This window comes from Pelophylax lessonae, assembly GCF_965119305.1.
Source record: "Pelophylax lessonae genome assembly, chromosome: 4".
Taxonomy (NCBI): Eukaryota; Metazoa; Chordata; class Amphibia; order Anura; family Ranidae; genus Pelophylax; species Pelophylax lessonae.
Window position 1 is genome coordinate 316,516,569 of NC_138771.1, and position 15,665 is coordinate 316,532,233.

At 43.4% G+C, this 15,665-nt stretch overlaps 1 protein-coding gene across 3 annotated transcripts in view; it reads left to right on the top strand.

The window, feature by feature from the left end:
* Positions 1 to 15,665, top strand: part of DBN1 (drebrin 1) — a 181,822-nt gene that overhangs the window by 123,875 nt on the left and 42,282 nt on the right. For 2 of the 3 annotated variants that reach the window (XM_082254789.1, XM_082254790.1), the window contains exons 3-9: positions 184 to 296; positions 4,683 to 4,757; positions 6,534 to 6,674; positions 6,758 to 6,835; positions 10,540 to 10,691; positions 14,948 to 15,011; positions 15,087 to 15,170. In XM_082254789.1, coding sequence (XP_082110915.1) covers positions 184 to 296; positions 4,683 to 4,757; positions 6,534 to 6,674; positions 6,758 to 6,835; positions 10,540 to 10,691; positions 14,948 to 15,011; positions 15,087 to 15,170 — 707 coding nt within the window. The remainder of the gene's footprint in view (positions 1 to 183; positions 297 to 4,682; positions 4,758 to 6,533; positions 6,675 to 6,757; positions 6,836 to 10,539; positions 10,692 to 14,947; positions 15,012 to 15,086; positions 15,171 to 15,665) is intronic. The other variant, XM_082254791.1, reaches the window with a different exon arrangement.

Consider the following 15,665-nt stretch of genomic DNA (forward strand, 5'->3'; position numbering starts at 1 on the left):
CTGCAGTAGCGGAAAATAAAACAAGTACAGTGGGTTCCTGAGGTCTGCTACTGCCAGTTCGAAAGGTTGTTCTGGGTTTGAGATAATGGTCCCACTACTTAGATTCATGAAACAAGTGTTTTGTCTGTGTTCTTAGATCATCTTGGTCAATGTGGTATGTTTTTCTGTTATGTTTTTTTTCAGGTGGAGGTTTGCCTGACCTTTCTAGCCACTTTGAGAACCAGAAAGTGATGTATGGATTCTGCAGTGTAAAAGAGCCCCATGCCATGCTTGCTCGATATGTCCTTATAAACTGGGTAGGACATTAGTGTTGTGTCATGCAGTGTCCCCTTTCTTTTGCAGATGTATATATACTCACAAAAGTGAGTACACCCCTCACATTTTTGTAAATATTTTATTATGTTTTCATGTGACAACACCAAAGAAATTACACTTTGCTACGTTATAAAGTAGTGAGTGTTCAGCTTGTATAACAGTGTACATTTGCTGTCCCCTCAAAATAACTGAACACACAGCCATTATTGTCTAAACCGCTGGCAACAAAAGTGAGTCTAAGGGACAATTTCCAAATTGGGCCCAAAGTGTCAATATTTTGTGTGGCCACCATTATTTCCCAGCACTGCCTTAACCCTCTTGGGCATTGAGTTCACCAGAGCTTCACAGGTTGCCACTAGAGTCCTCTTCCACTCCTCCATGATGACATCAGAGTTGGTGGATATTAGAGACCTTGTGCTCCTCCACCTTCTGTTTTGAGGATGCCCCACAGATGCTCAATAGGACTTAAGTCTGGAGACCCGCAGCCCAGTCTCCGAAGGAAGGGGATCATGCTCTGCTTCAGTATGTCACAGTATATTTTTACATTCATGGTTCCCTCAATGAACTGTGCTGGCAGCACTCATGCAGCCCCACAGCATGACACTCCCACCACCGTGCCTGACTGTAGGCAAGACACACTTGTTTTTGTACTCCGCACCTGGTTGCCGCCACACACGCTTGACAGCATTTGAACCAAATATATTTATCTTGGTCTCATCAGACCACAGGACATGGTTTCAGTAATCAATGTCCTTAGTCTGCTTGTCTTCAGCAAACTAATGCAGGCTTTCTTGTGCATCATCTTTAGAAGAGGCTTCCTTCTGGAACGACAGCCATGCAGACCAATTTGATACAGTGTGCGGCGTATGGTCTGAGCACTGACCCCCCCCCCCCCCTCACCCCTTCAACCTCTGCAGCAATGCTGGCAGCACTCATACGTCTGTTTTCCAAAGACAACCGCTGGATATGACGCTGAGCATGTGCACTCAACTCCTGTAATCGACCATGGGGAGGCCTGTTCTGAGTTGAACCTGTCCTGTTAAATCTCTGTATGATCTTGGCCACCTTCCTGCAGCTTTGTTTCAGGGTCTTTGCAATCTTCTTATAGCCTAGGCCATCTTTATGTAGCGCAACAATTCTTTTTTCAAATCCTCAGAGAGCTCTTTGCCATGAGGTGCCATGTTGAACTTCCAGTATGAGAGATTGAGCGTGATAACACCAAATTTAACACACCTGTCCAAGTTGGGCCCAAAGTGTCAATATTTTGTGTGGCCACCATTATTTTCTAGCACTGCCTTTACCCTCTTAGGAATGGAGTTCACCAGAGTTACACAGGTTGCCACTGGAGTCCTCTTCTACTCCTACATGATGACATCATGGAGCTGGTGGATGTTAGAGACCTTGTGCTCCTCTACCTTCTGTTTTGAGCATGCCCCACAGAGGCTCAATAGGGTTAAGGTCTGGAGACCTGCTTGGCCACTCCATCACTAAAGAGTCACATGACACCGGGGAGGCAAGAATGGCTAATTGGGTCCAATTTGGACATTTTTACTTAGGGATGTACTCACTTTTATTGCCAGCAGTTTAGACCTTAGATGTGTGTTGAGTTATTTTGAGGAAACCGTAAATTTACACTGTTATACAAGCTGTACACTCACTACTTTTACATAGTAGCAAAGTGTCATTTCTTCAGTGTTGTCACACGAAAAGATATAATAAAATATTTACAAAAATGTGAGAGGTGTACTCACTTTTGTGAGATACTGTGTGTATATGTGTGTACATATATGTGTATGTATATATAATAATCATTTTTGCTTACTGGGACAGGCCCATCTGTTATGCTTTTCTCTAATGTAACAATTCTGCTTATTCCTAAAGTGCATGCAGGCTGTACTGACTTAACACTGACTAAGGGAGGAACTACCTTTTGAATCAAAGTTCTTTGTGTGCAATGGCTAGTTATAATCAGTGATAGGCATCCTTTTCTGCTTTAGGTTCAAAACCAGGCTGTGTAGCAGCAAGACAATGACTAAAGAAAGTATAGATTACATTGTATATAATGCAGCATTTCTTTGATTTTCTGGGCCTATTCACACTATTGCGATGCAGTAACGCAAGTTACATGCATTTGTGTGATGCTATGCCATTCACTTTGAGGTATGTTTCCAAAAACGGTGCATGCACCTTTTTTGGTGCATTAGGTAGCTTATTTAAATCAGTGGGATGCCTTCTCACCAGACAACTATTGGAGGGTGCAGCTCAGGGCTACAGCCCCATCCTCTCCTGTAGTACACTGCTGGGAGTGCAGCTTCAATGATACAAGCGACTAAAAAGGACAAATGTGCCACATATCACCGCAAGACCCTGAGGATGTGTTAAATGACAGCCTCAGCCCGGGCTCCAGCCAAGCCACACCCCAATGGGTTTCACTCCGCCCCTGAAGCTTCTGGGCGGAGTGAACCATGTTGGGGGCCTGACTTGGCTGGAGCCTGGCCTGAGGCTGTCTTTTCACATATCCACAGGGTCTTGCAGTGATGTTCTGCTCATAGGACCTTTATTTCTCTCATGCCTTATCACCACACATACATTAACCTGTTAACTCGCCACAATGATGTGAATGGGCCCTAAGTGCTTATACACAGACTTTTAGGTTATCGAATACTTCCTAATAGTATTGCAAAGATTGGAAATAATTCTGTTAGAATAGAGACATGGATTTTGAGGGTTTCCTATTGTAAAAGAAGGCAAGTATGAATGATCAGCCATTCGAACAGTCCCAATGATTGCAGGTCAGGTGAGCACTCCTGAGAGGGTATCCATGGAGCTGGCTTACCTCTACCAGCAGGGAACAGAGGAATAGGCTTAACATTTTTCAGCTTGTCTAACTAATATCCTGTGCAGTGGTTTCTTGACCATACAAAGTTAGGTTGTGAGTGACAGCTACTCTATACGTCTGTCTTTAGAGTGACCGTTTACCTTTCTATCTTATACAATTAAATTCATTTCTCTCCTAGTATGTGTTTTGATACCTTATCTCTTCACAAATGTTTGGACTATAATGCCTAATTTGATTTTTGCTTTATTTGACAATTTTTACATTGAATGGCTGTCTTGCCACATCTGACATTTCTTGTAAAAAAAAAATAAAAAATTGGGGATTATACAGGCTTGCACATTTGAGTTTGTGGTAGCAACGTTTCCCCCTAGTGGCAACAGCTTTTAGAAATCTGATGTCGTTGCTGCTTGAAATATGTTTATCACAGGTCCCTTGGCCCTTTTAAAGAATCTGTCTGTTCAATTAAAAAATTTAATAAATACATTCACATTTCCCGTCTATTTCATACCTTTAAAATGCTGCATGTACAGAAATCCAGTGTGCTCTTAAATTCCTGTTTTGGGCTGGCAACCCAGTGCTGTTGCTACACTGAAATCCGAAGCAGCATTTTTAGAAATTCTTGCTGGACTACAGAATTCCACCTGTCTCTGTCCCACCTTGCATGCATTTATCGATTACAGACACACACAGAAGCTGCTTCTACTACATCTACATCCTGCTGGATGTAGAGCCTAAGCACCTGAAAATCAAGCACTCCGTTTCCTTAACCATATTTGCAGACTGCTCTCTCTCTCACTCGCAGAGCGCTGAGCTCAACCAGCTGCTGCGGATATGTGGTTTGGCAAGCTGAGTTTCTGTAGTGGAATGCCTGTTTGTGGGGTGTTGGGGATGCACATCCAATGGTCAGTCTGTCCTGCTATCTAGGCTGGACAAAGAGTAGTAGTAGTAGTAATTATAATATTAATAAACTTTATATTATGTAGCACCTTTTTTATGAGGAGCTTCTCAAGAGAGTAAAGTGTAGAACCCATGGTAGAAGCAGCATCAAAAGTAGGGATCATGATTTAGGAGGACAGCATTTTATCGAATAGTCAAAGCTGTAATGCAATCAACAGTGGTTTTCACAAAAAAAAAAGTAAAACAAGGCACTGCAGGCTATTGTCGTCAAATTGCCTTTTTATGCAGGTCTTCAAGAAACAAATAGAGAATACTTATGTCTTTTCATATAGATTAGATTTATTTATATTAGGTAGGATTATAGAGCTGTGTGTTCTCAAAAGATTCAGGGTCCTATGGATACTTGCATTGCCACATAACTGATTTTCGGTGTTGCTGAAATAAAAACCTAGATGATCCAGCCATATAAGGTTGTGCCTGAGGGTGCTGTACTGTAGGTTTTAGAACATTAAGGAGAATATACTAACATCATACAAGACCTTCTTGTAGCTAAATACTTCTTTACGTACATTTTGACAATGATCAACTTACACCATTAGTTGAAGTTTAATATATATTCTTCATTTCTTAGGTTGGTGAAGACGTTCCAGATGCCAGAAAATGTGCTTGTGCCAGTCATGTTGCACAAGTTGCAGACTTTTTCCAGGTGAGAATTATTATTTGTATACTTAATGAACTGAAGAACTGCTCATAGTCAATATAACTTACATGTAACATCCAGAGGACCAGAGAGACTGTTTAACAAGCTTTATTGAGATTATATTTGTCAAAGTGTATGCTAAATGGCCTACCAAGATGTATTTAGTGCCAGCTCCATGAGCTTAGTGTATATAGTCTCACTGATCCATCCCATTAAACTTACAGATCAGTTTATGAAATAACACCATGTATTTTTAAAAGAGAAGTATGACCAAAGTTTTTTTTTTTTGTCATATTTCTTTTTTGGATAGCAGGTGTGCACTTACCTTTGCTCCCCTGTGACCCAGAATTAGCTGTCTGGGAGCTAAAGTCCATTGCCAGCTGACATCACAGAGTTGTTCTAGTTTCTAGGCTCTGGAAGGATCCCAACCATATTGTTGGGATCCACCCAGCTGCCTGATTTGACAGCTGGTTCCCTCCCTCAGCGTGCAGCTGATAGCTGGAGCCAGCTGCGCCTGCCCCCTCTCCAACCTGACATTGCAGTGAGTGCCAGGAGGAGCAAAGAGGAGACCGGCAACTGACAGTCACTACTCTCCACTCCGAGCAGCATGAGAGCTGAGCAGTCAGCAGTCAAGTGAAATCAGTTCTCTGGCTTAGCTTGAGCTGATGTGGTGTAGCTGAAGCCACATACCGATGCTTAGGCATAGAGGAGAGTATGTATAATTTTTCTTCTGTACCCTATACATCTTTTAATTTAGCTATTGATTACTCTCTAGTGAATGTTCGTTTGGGGAATGTAACATTTACTGATTTATAAATCTGCTCCGTAGACCTTTTTACTCAATCTTTGTCATGTCAAGAAGCCCCTCTGATTCTGCCACTCTTAAGTCACAAATGTCAAAAGTGCAAATTATTTCCAGCTAAAATGTAATGTCTTGGGATGTGCAGTTCCATAGTTTTTTTTTTTTTTCATATTTTTAGGGTTTTTTTTTCTATCTGCTAAATTGATACCCAATTGGTATACCTTAAAATTATGTTTGGCTATATAGCTGCAACTTCTGACCCCAAGAGTTAATTTTTCTTTGCTCATGCCATTTTTTGCAGGGACTCTGACTTCCTGTTACAAGGTGACAACTTTGAACCACCAGCTCCCAATGCTGATGTGGTGTTGTCAGCCTTCTGTGCTTACCCCACCATTGTAAACACAGGCAGCGCTGCTGATGTACAGTGTGCCTGTTAGTTCCAGGGTTCACACCAGTCCTTGCCTGTTAAAATGCCCAACAGTGCTTAAATATAAGGGGGCCTTTAAGTTAAAGTCCTGGAGCCTGCAGTAATATCACATGAGATGTCAATGGGATGCATTTTCCCCTCTCTACACCCCATGTAATATAATGGAATAGTGATCATGTGACTGCTAAATAAATAGGCAGAATAAAGGTAAATTTGGCTATTTTTTATAGCACGCAGAATCCTGGAGCATCTGTGCGTGGCAACCAATTGGCTTGTAGCTTTCATTTTCAAAGCTAAACTGGACAAGCTGGGGCTAAAAGCTGATTGGGTAATATAAACAGTTCCAGATTTTGTCTTCTCCAGTAGGTAAATTCATCCCATTGTACTTTGTTTTTGCCTGCACTACCACCTGCTTTATTATTGTGAGCAGGGTTTAAATTGTATCTGCTCTACAGTCTTTATATGTGTTCTCTTTGTGATATTTTTTTTTTTTTTTCAAATCGAGCACCTTGATTGTTAGTACATTTAACCTACTATTTCTTTAATTGTGCAGGGGGTTGATGTCATTGTGAATGCAAGCAGCGTGGAGGATATAGATCCTATGGCTATAGGCCAGCGTCTATCCAATGGTTCTGGGCGTCTTGCTAGCCCAGTTCTGCAGCGACTGCAGCTCCGGGAAGATTCTGATTCTGTGGTGAGTAGAGGGCTTCATGCAAAATGTGGACTTTTATGTGGGTGTATCACAACTAGAAATGTCACATTTTATCTCCTCAACAGGGAACCAATTACCAGAAGACAGATGCTGCAGTGGAAATGAAACGGCTCAACAGGGAACAGTTCTGGGAGCAAGCAAAAGTAAACCACAGTTTTATTACTCCTATTTACCTTGTCATTTATGAATGAAAATTTTGACCCTTGGATCATTTAGTAGAAGAGCTACAACTATCCTTTTGAAATGTTACTGTATTTAAAGTTCTATTAAAGACTTTTCTTTTTTAATTAACATAAATGTCATACTCGTCTGCTCCATGCAGTGGTTTTGCACAGAGCAGCCTCAATCCTCCACTTCTTGGGTCCCTTTCTGGTGCTCTTGGCCGCTAACTCTGTGTGCCTCCAGAGCAAGAGGCTTGCCCTGGGGCACCCAATCAGGCTCATTCCGGAGCTGCGGCTTTGCGTGTTTATTCAGACACAGAGCCTCTACTCCCCCCCCCCCCCCCCTCTCCTTGTTGGCTCACTGGCTGTGATTGACAGCCGCGGGACCCAATGGCTCAGCCAATGAGAAGGGAGAGTCTCATGCACATTGCTTGATCACGATGGGGCTCAGGTAGGTATTAGGTAGGGCTGGGAGGACTGCTGCACAGAGAAGGTTTTTTTTTTACCTTCATGCATAGAATGCATGAAGGTAAAAAACCTTGAGCCTTTTTAACCACTTTAATATGTAATCTAGTGGAAATAGAGAGTTCACATAAATGGCGTACATGTTAAAGATGATCTGTGGTCACTGCATACAATTTCATTTTAGAACATCAGCATTGTAAATAGAGAAACAAACCAAAATTATTTTTGACCACCCAGTATAAGCTTACTTTAAAAATATTATTAATTTATTTCTTCATAATTCTACAGAAGGGGGCATAGGCAAAGCCCATGGCAAGAGACCTTGGGTTATAAGCATAGACCTTCAGGTGATTTGACACTGGCAAAGCTTTTAAGGACATGCCCCAAGAGCACCTGTCCTATAATCCCATACCATTCCATAAGTCTTCAGTTTTGTGCTTGTGCCTTACGCTGATTGATCTCTTCCACCTCATGGAGAAATCACTCGTAGCTTACCTTTTTTTCAGTTTATTATTTTATCTTCAATCAACTTCTCACTATCTGCTAATACCACAAATGGAGGCAGTGTATCTATATTGGTGTAATCTGGGTAAACCTTGTGAGCCATACCCAGACCCCACACTGTAAGGATGGCTGGTAATGTTACTCCAGGAACTGAATCCTGCATGAGCACTCACCTTGGCCCTTAGTGCAATGCATGTAGTTAGCTGCAGGGGGCTACGGACCCCAGTCCCTTAAGACCCCTTCAAGGGTATGTCCACCAAAATTGGCAAAGCCTGGACTTTATAAACAGTCCAGTGTTGTGGACAGGTATGACAAGCTCACCCTTTGTCTGACCATTACTGTAAAACACTGTGCTGATATTTTAATTAATATTCGCTGCAGTGTAAACTTTTTTCAAATTTGGTGTTAAAAAAAAAACTGTCTCCAGTGGATGACCAGGTGTTACAGACACACATCTTACCACCACACCCACCTAAAGCCCTTATATGATACTCGTGCTTTTTCCCCACTCTTTCATCTCGGGATTCACTACAGGTCAGTTTACACCTGAGTTGTTACATTCTCAGACACCGGAGTGAATGATGAGGACTTTTAGGCAGCATTGGAGGAAGCTGCGGAAGTTTTTGTCTCCTAAACTGGCGCATTGTTGAACAGGGAGCCTAACACAGTGTGCTTGCTAATGTGAAAAAACTCACTACTGCCATCCAGAAAAGCCTTGGCATTATGCAATTTGATTCTCTTCTGTCTCATCATGCCCCTATGGGTACAAAGAGACCTGTAAGAAATTACCTGTTCATAAACAGATAGAATGTGCAATCTATGACCATTGGATCACTCCAGAAAGAATTTTCAATATTTGCCAAACTCTATCCAGCGGAAAAAGTGTTCATAAAGAATTTGTCTATTTCTGTAGTTGATCCTGCTGTTTGTCTTGAACAAACCTCTCCACTGAACCTGTTGAAGATGTTTCTTCTTTCAAAGGTTCGGCAGATGTGCTTAACGTCTTTCTTTACAGGCACAACCCTGCAACCAGCTCTCACTGCACTTTTAGTATGTCTAACTGCAGCTAACTGGAACAGGGCAATGAGCAACAAACATGACCCTGTTTTCCAGGATTGTGTTACCAGAGCAATTATTTTCTGCTCTGCTTTTTTTTGTGCGAATGCCCTGGAACATGTCATGAGACAAATTTCCAGAATGGCCTTAATCTCTATTGACATGCAGAATGTTGTGGCTAAAAACCTGGACAACTGAAGCCACCAGCAAAAAGCACCCCACATGTATGCCTTTCCAAGGAAAATGTCTGGGGATGCCAGCTCATAAAAGATGCCGCAGGAGGGAAGTTTTTACCTCCACAACGAAAGATCCCAAACCAAAACCAATGTACTGTTATAGTATCTTCTATAATAGTGGTCAGAGAATATAGTTTAGTGTAGCATCACCTATAGCAGCCCCAGTTTCTATAAGCCAAGCAACCCTAGCCTTCTGGTGCGTGGAAGTTCTCTGATCAACTCTATGGTCTATGAAACCGGAAGCGACAAGCATTTTGTCACTGTCAGTTTGTTGTTTACAAGGAGTTACCAGTTGTGAAAGCATTTGATTGAATCAATCATCAATCAGATGCTTTTGAGAGCAAAGGGGACACGTAGACCCCAGATTTCAATAAAGAGGACCGGTCATGCTTATTGCTATGACAAGGGAAGTTCATCCATTGTGATAGCAATAAAGCTGATTTAAAAAAAAAAAAAGAGACCGTGTAAATAAATTTAAATATAATAATAATAATAAAAAAAAAAAACCCCTTGTGCTCATGTGTGAACTCGTACGCTGGTTCCACAGGCATATGTAAACAGCGATCGCAGCACACATGTGGGGTATTGCCGTGAACGTCTGAGCAAGAGCAATAATTATAGCACCAGACCACCTGTGCAACTCTAAACTGATAATCTGTAAATGCTTTTAAAGCATTGCCTATGGAGAATTGTAAGTACCTTGCATGTCACCTTTCTACGGGCACGTGCAATTTCAAAGCGTAAACCTGTTAGGTATTGATTTACTTGGCATAACATCATCATTTTTCGAAAAGGGGGGTTTGAAAAATATCGTGTGACATAAATTGCAACAACCAACATTTTTTTTCCCCTGGGCCTTTGATTTCAGAAAATATACAATGTTTTGGGTTCGAAGTAATTATATTGTAAAAAAAAAATGTTTTATACATGTTTATAAGAGGTGTCAGAATAGGCTTTTGGAGGCAAGTGGTTAACTGGTGTAGCAGTCATCGGGGCAATATGACTGGTGTGGCGGTAATCGGGGGCCAATATGACTGACGTGGCGGTAATCAAGGACAGTATGACTGGTGTGGCAGTGATCAGTGACATTTTGAATGGTGTAGCAGTGATTATCGAAACTGTTTGTGGGTGGCAATGAGTGGCGTGGCGGTGATCAGGGACGCCGTATCCGGCGTGGCGGTGATCAGGGACATCGTAACCGTCGTGGCGGTGATTAGGGACATTACGTTTTTCATTTTTGTATTTTACATTTTTTTTTTTTTACATACCATCTTGTGGGGGGGGGGGGGGGGGTGGTCAGGATTTGGGCCAAGCATGTTGTACGTTTTATAGCCATTCCCACTGCTTGCTCTCCATTTTATTTGTACTTTCATTTCCATGTTTTTTCCTGGTCACTAACCACTGTTACTGTCCCCTGCCTGTCAGAGAGAGGAAGAGGAAAGGAAGGAGGAAGAGAGGCAGAAAGCCGTAGAGGAGAGACTTCGCTTTGAACAAGAGCGTATGGAACAGGAGCGTAAAGAGCAAGAAGAGCGAGAGAAACGTTACCAAGAAAGAGAGCAGCAAATAGAGGAACACAGGTAATTGGCATTTGCTTATTTAGTCCGAGCATGTAGATGAATGCTGTAATTGCACCATTACAGGGCTAATGTAGGCAAAATTTGATACATTAACTTTTTATGCCACTGATGTATGTCATACATTGGCGTCCGTTCGCCAATCTTCCCTTCCTACTAAGAACCCAGAAGTGACATGTAAAATTATGCTTCTGGGTCCGGCTGCAACTTGTGATGTGCATTCCGTTAGCTGTGTTTGAAGGCAGGTAAGACATTGAGGCTCTAATAAACCCCTGATGTGCTATTAAGGAGAGCCTGTCACCTAAAAAAAGAATCATATGGGGGTTTTTATGTCCTCATGTGAAAAAAAAAAAAAGTTTTTGTTAAAAAAAAAAAAAAAAAAAGTGGTTAAAATAGATAGTCACACCAAAACTAATGACTTGTAGGGGGTTTAAAGCGCTGCCTATGGAGAATTTTGAGTACCGAAGTTTGTTGTTTGAAGGATGCGCACAGTTTTAACCACTTCTATACAGAGCAGTTACACCCCCTTCCTGCCCAGACCAATTTTAAGCTTTCAGCGCTCTCTCACACTTTGAATGATAATTACTCAGTCATACAACGCTGTGCCCAATCAAATTTTTTAGGTACTCGGGTACTCCAATGACAGGTACTCAGAGTACCCAAGTACCTGTCATCAGAGAACCCGAGTACCTGTCATCAGAGTACCCGAGCACCTGTCATCAGAGTACCCGATAGGTTGGTGACAGGTACTCGGGTACTCTGATGGGCTTGTGACAGGTACTTTGATGGGCTAGTGACAGGTCCTCTTTATTGGGGGTGGGGGGGCAATCAGTGTGTTTTGGGGTGCACTGTAATTGGTAACTAGCTGTTACCACAATCTTCTCCTCACTCAAGATCAGTGTGTGAGGAGGAGAACACGGTAACAGCTAGTTACCATGTTCTCTGTTGACATTCTGTAACCGGCTGTGATTGGCAGCCGGTCACATGTTAAAAAGCCTATTTCATTGGCTCTTTACCTAGATCGGGGATGGGCTCTGTCAGAGGGATGAGCCTCGTCCCCGATCCCCCCCGGGGGCGTGCATTGCGGTGAGAACAAGCGGCTCGCACTGGAGCCGCTCATGTGATTGGACACAGCCGATCACGTGGTAAACAGCCAATTTCATTGGCTGTTTACCTTGATCAGGGATGGGCTCTGTGAGGGACGAGCCTCATCCCTGATCGCCGCGCTTCGTGCCCCCGGGGGCGCGCAGTAGCGATGAGAGCAGGCGGACGTCATATGACAGCCGCCCGGATCGAGGAGCCCTTCCTGCTTGCGTCATTTTACTATGCCCCGGTATGGAAGTGGTTAAAGCTTCACATGTTGGGTATCCATTTACTCATATTTGGGGAATATTTTGCAATTGTATGCTCTAAAATGTAATCTTAGTGTCTTTTTCTTTTTTTTTTTTATGAAATTGTGTGGTTGATAAACCATTGCGCTAAATATTGCGTGACATAAAAAAAAGTGGCATTACAACGGTTTTATTCTGTAGGATGTCTGCTTTTGGAAATTATATGATGTTTTGCCTTTAAAGTATGACTAAAGGCAAAACTTTTTTTTTTAGTTTTGGGTAGAGTGGAGAGAGATTAAAACACCTGTCAGATTTTATTTCGGTCTGTGTCCCCATTAGGGAGATTCACCCTCTCTATTGGTCCTGTTTACTTTCATCCCAAATTTTGGGTTGTCCCCAAAAAAGTGATAGTGTGGAAATCTTCCAATGGGTACACTAGTTCTGGTTGTCTGAGGGTCCCCAACAGTGGCGGCTGGTGTGTTGAGGGCGCAGGAGTTCAATGGGATTTTTTTTTTTTCATCACCTGATTAGAGCCAGAGGCTCTAATAGGGCGATGCAAAGGGTGGAGCCGGGGCGCAGAGCAGTGCATCCCGACTCCACACATTGTGTGACAATAGCGAATGAAAATTCGCTATTGTCACACCGATTCTCCTCCTGGCCAATCAGGAAGCGCGTCCGATACGCGCTTCCTGATTGGCCGCAAGGCAAACCCATTGCCATTGGCCGAGGAGGAGGCGGGAGCGAAAGAAGACGCGCTGCCGTTCACCTCAGAAGAAGCCACCCGCTGCGGGAGCAGAAGAAGCCACTGGAACTGAAGCCGAGAGCCGCCGCTGGTCCTGAGTATCCCTAGTCCAGCCGTCAGCAGCAGAGTCAGTCCGGTCATCGTGAGGAGGTAAGTGATTCAAGTAGCCGCTGCCTCAGACACAGTGCCTCCCTCCTCTCTCTCCTGTCACTGTGCGGGACTGCGGACTCGAGTCCGGCGGTGGTGGGGAGGCACGCTGTGGTCACTCTACATTGATGGGGGCACGCTGTGGTCACTCTACATTGAAGGGGGCACGCCGTGGTCACTCTACTTTGAAGGGGGCACACCGTGGTCACTCTACATTGAAGGGGGCACACCGTGGTCATTCTACATTGAAGGGGGAACACCGTGGTCACTCTACATTGAAGGGGGCACACCGTGGTCACTCTACATTGAAGGGGGCACACCGTGGTCACTCTACATTGAAGGGGGCACACCGTGGTCACTCTACATTGAAGGGGGCACACCGTGGTCACTCTACATTGAAGGGGGCACACCGTGGTCACTCTACTTTGAAGGGGGCACACCGTGGTCACTCTACTTTGAAGGGGGCACACCGTGGTCACTCTGATTGAAGGGGGCACACCGTGGTCACTCTACATTGAAGAGGGCATGCTGTGGTCACTCTACATTGATGGGGGCACGCTGTGGGCCCTCTACATTGATGGGGGCATGCTGTGGTCACTCTACATTGATGGGGGCACACCGTGGTCATTCTACATTGATGGGGGCACACCGTGGTCATTCTACATTGATGGGGGCACACCGTGGTCACTCTACATTGAAGGGGCATGCTGTGGTCACTCTACATTGAAGGAGGCACACCGTGGTCACTCTACATTGAAGGGGGCATGCTGTGGTCACTTTACATTGATGGGGGCACGCTGTGGTCACTCTACATTGATGGGGGCACGCTGTGTTCACTATACATTGAAGGGGGCACACCGTGGTCACTCTACATTGATGGGGGCACTGCTCACTGGTCACTCTGCATTGATGGGGGCACACTGTACCTTGATTACTGAAGGCACCTTTCACACTTGTGTGACCTCAAAGTCACGCTATTTTTTACCGCGTTTTTTGCAGCGAAGCAATGCCTATTACATTTTTCTGTTTGCGCCCCCCAAAAATTTTGAGCACCAGCCGCCACTGTTCCCCAACCAATTTCCTTCATCTGCAAGGATTTCCACTCATTTCCTGTTTGGCTGTGGGACAGGAAGTGAAGCAAAAAGCAAAATCTCTGCAACGGGACACAGATGGCAAAAACATATCTGACGGCTTCTAAACCCCCCCCCCCCCCAAAACAACTGTCAGTGAAAGGGTTAATTTCACCATTACATTTTTAGCCTCCCAAGTGCTTTACTTGCCTTCACTGTTGCGACTCTTGGAGAAATCTGAATGTACCGGTAGTTACTTTGTTAGGCAAGTCCCTTAGTCCCCATGTAACAGTGACCCAGCCTGGCTATTGATCGTTTCGTCGCTGACCATTTCTTTATGGCTGAGTTTGGGATAGTGAGGACATGTAGGCAGAAGTGCTGGGATTTTAACCAGAGCTGCAGTGCCTTCCTATCAAAGAAGGGAAGGGAAAGGTTCTTTCTGCATTTAGTATTTGGCTGTCTCAGGGTACATTACTTTGAGACCATAATCTGAGAACCAGGGCCTGCATGAGCTGGAAGCACGCTGCACAGAGCACTCCCAACAGAGACCAGGCTCTCGCCAATGATCTGGGACTTCGGTTCCAGGATCGCCTGATTGCGGTCATAACCTCTGATTGGCCACAACAGTGATCAGTCAGTCAGCCTGCCCATGCATTTTTTTCCTCCTGAATGGAGAGCGAGATACATTGAATATTTCTCTACTTGCCAGGGTAGAAAGATGTAAACAAGCAAAAATGTTTAAAAATAAAAATAGGAAAAACCTTGCTAGATCACAGCCTGATCTAGGACAGTGTCTGGGTTAGGGTCAAGGTAAGGGTCAGTATATTTTGGGTGGGATTTTTTTTTTTAAAGGCATTATTTAAATTCATACTCCTGTTGGTGTGTTTCTATATTAAAAACTGGTCACTTAGAACTTATTTTAGAAGATAATTGTATAAGAGTATATTGTGTTGTCTGTTTTACTGACAGAAAGAAACTTCAAGATGAAGAGGCAGAGGAGGCAAAAAAGCGTTTACAGAGCAACTCCATATTTGTGAGTCAGTCTTTTGAGTGTCCCACCTTTTTCATTCCTTGTATATGGCCAGCAGTGCTTTATTATTGTTAATAGAACTGTCTGTTTATACCCTGCCAGATGGACCAGAGAGACGAGGAAGAGGCAGTCGAGCAGAAGAGGACAGAAAGTGAAGTGGAGGTAAATCCTTTACCAGCTAGTATAACAGTTTGAAGAGTGCCTATGACATGATAAGTGCAGTAATCCGTAGCATCCAATCAGATTTTAGTTTACATAGGCCTTTGATTAGCTAGCTTTTGTCTGCCCTACTGACCGTGTCCACATATTGTCTACTGCTCCACTGACTGACACTGTCCACTTGTAGGGTAGTGTAAGTTTAGATTTTTTACAGTGACATTTGTTTTATTATATTTTTCTAGGTTTTCTTCAATATTTAGTTAGGCCTTGCTATAGTTAGAGCTGAACCCTGGGGATCTTTGATCTCTCATGTTGTTCAGGTAGATCTCCACCTCTCAAAGGTTGCCTATCTCTGCACTAAAGCAACTAAGAACTGAAAGTAAAATGCAATGTGATAAATGTAATACTATAAATTTTATTTTAGTATTTCTTAGTTGCGATACTGTATGTATTGCTATACTGAATAAATTAATATTCTGGCCAATGAAATATATGAAT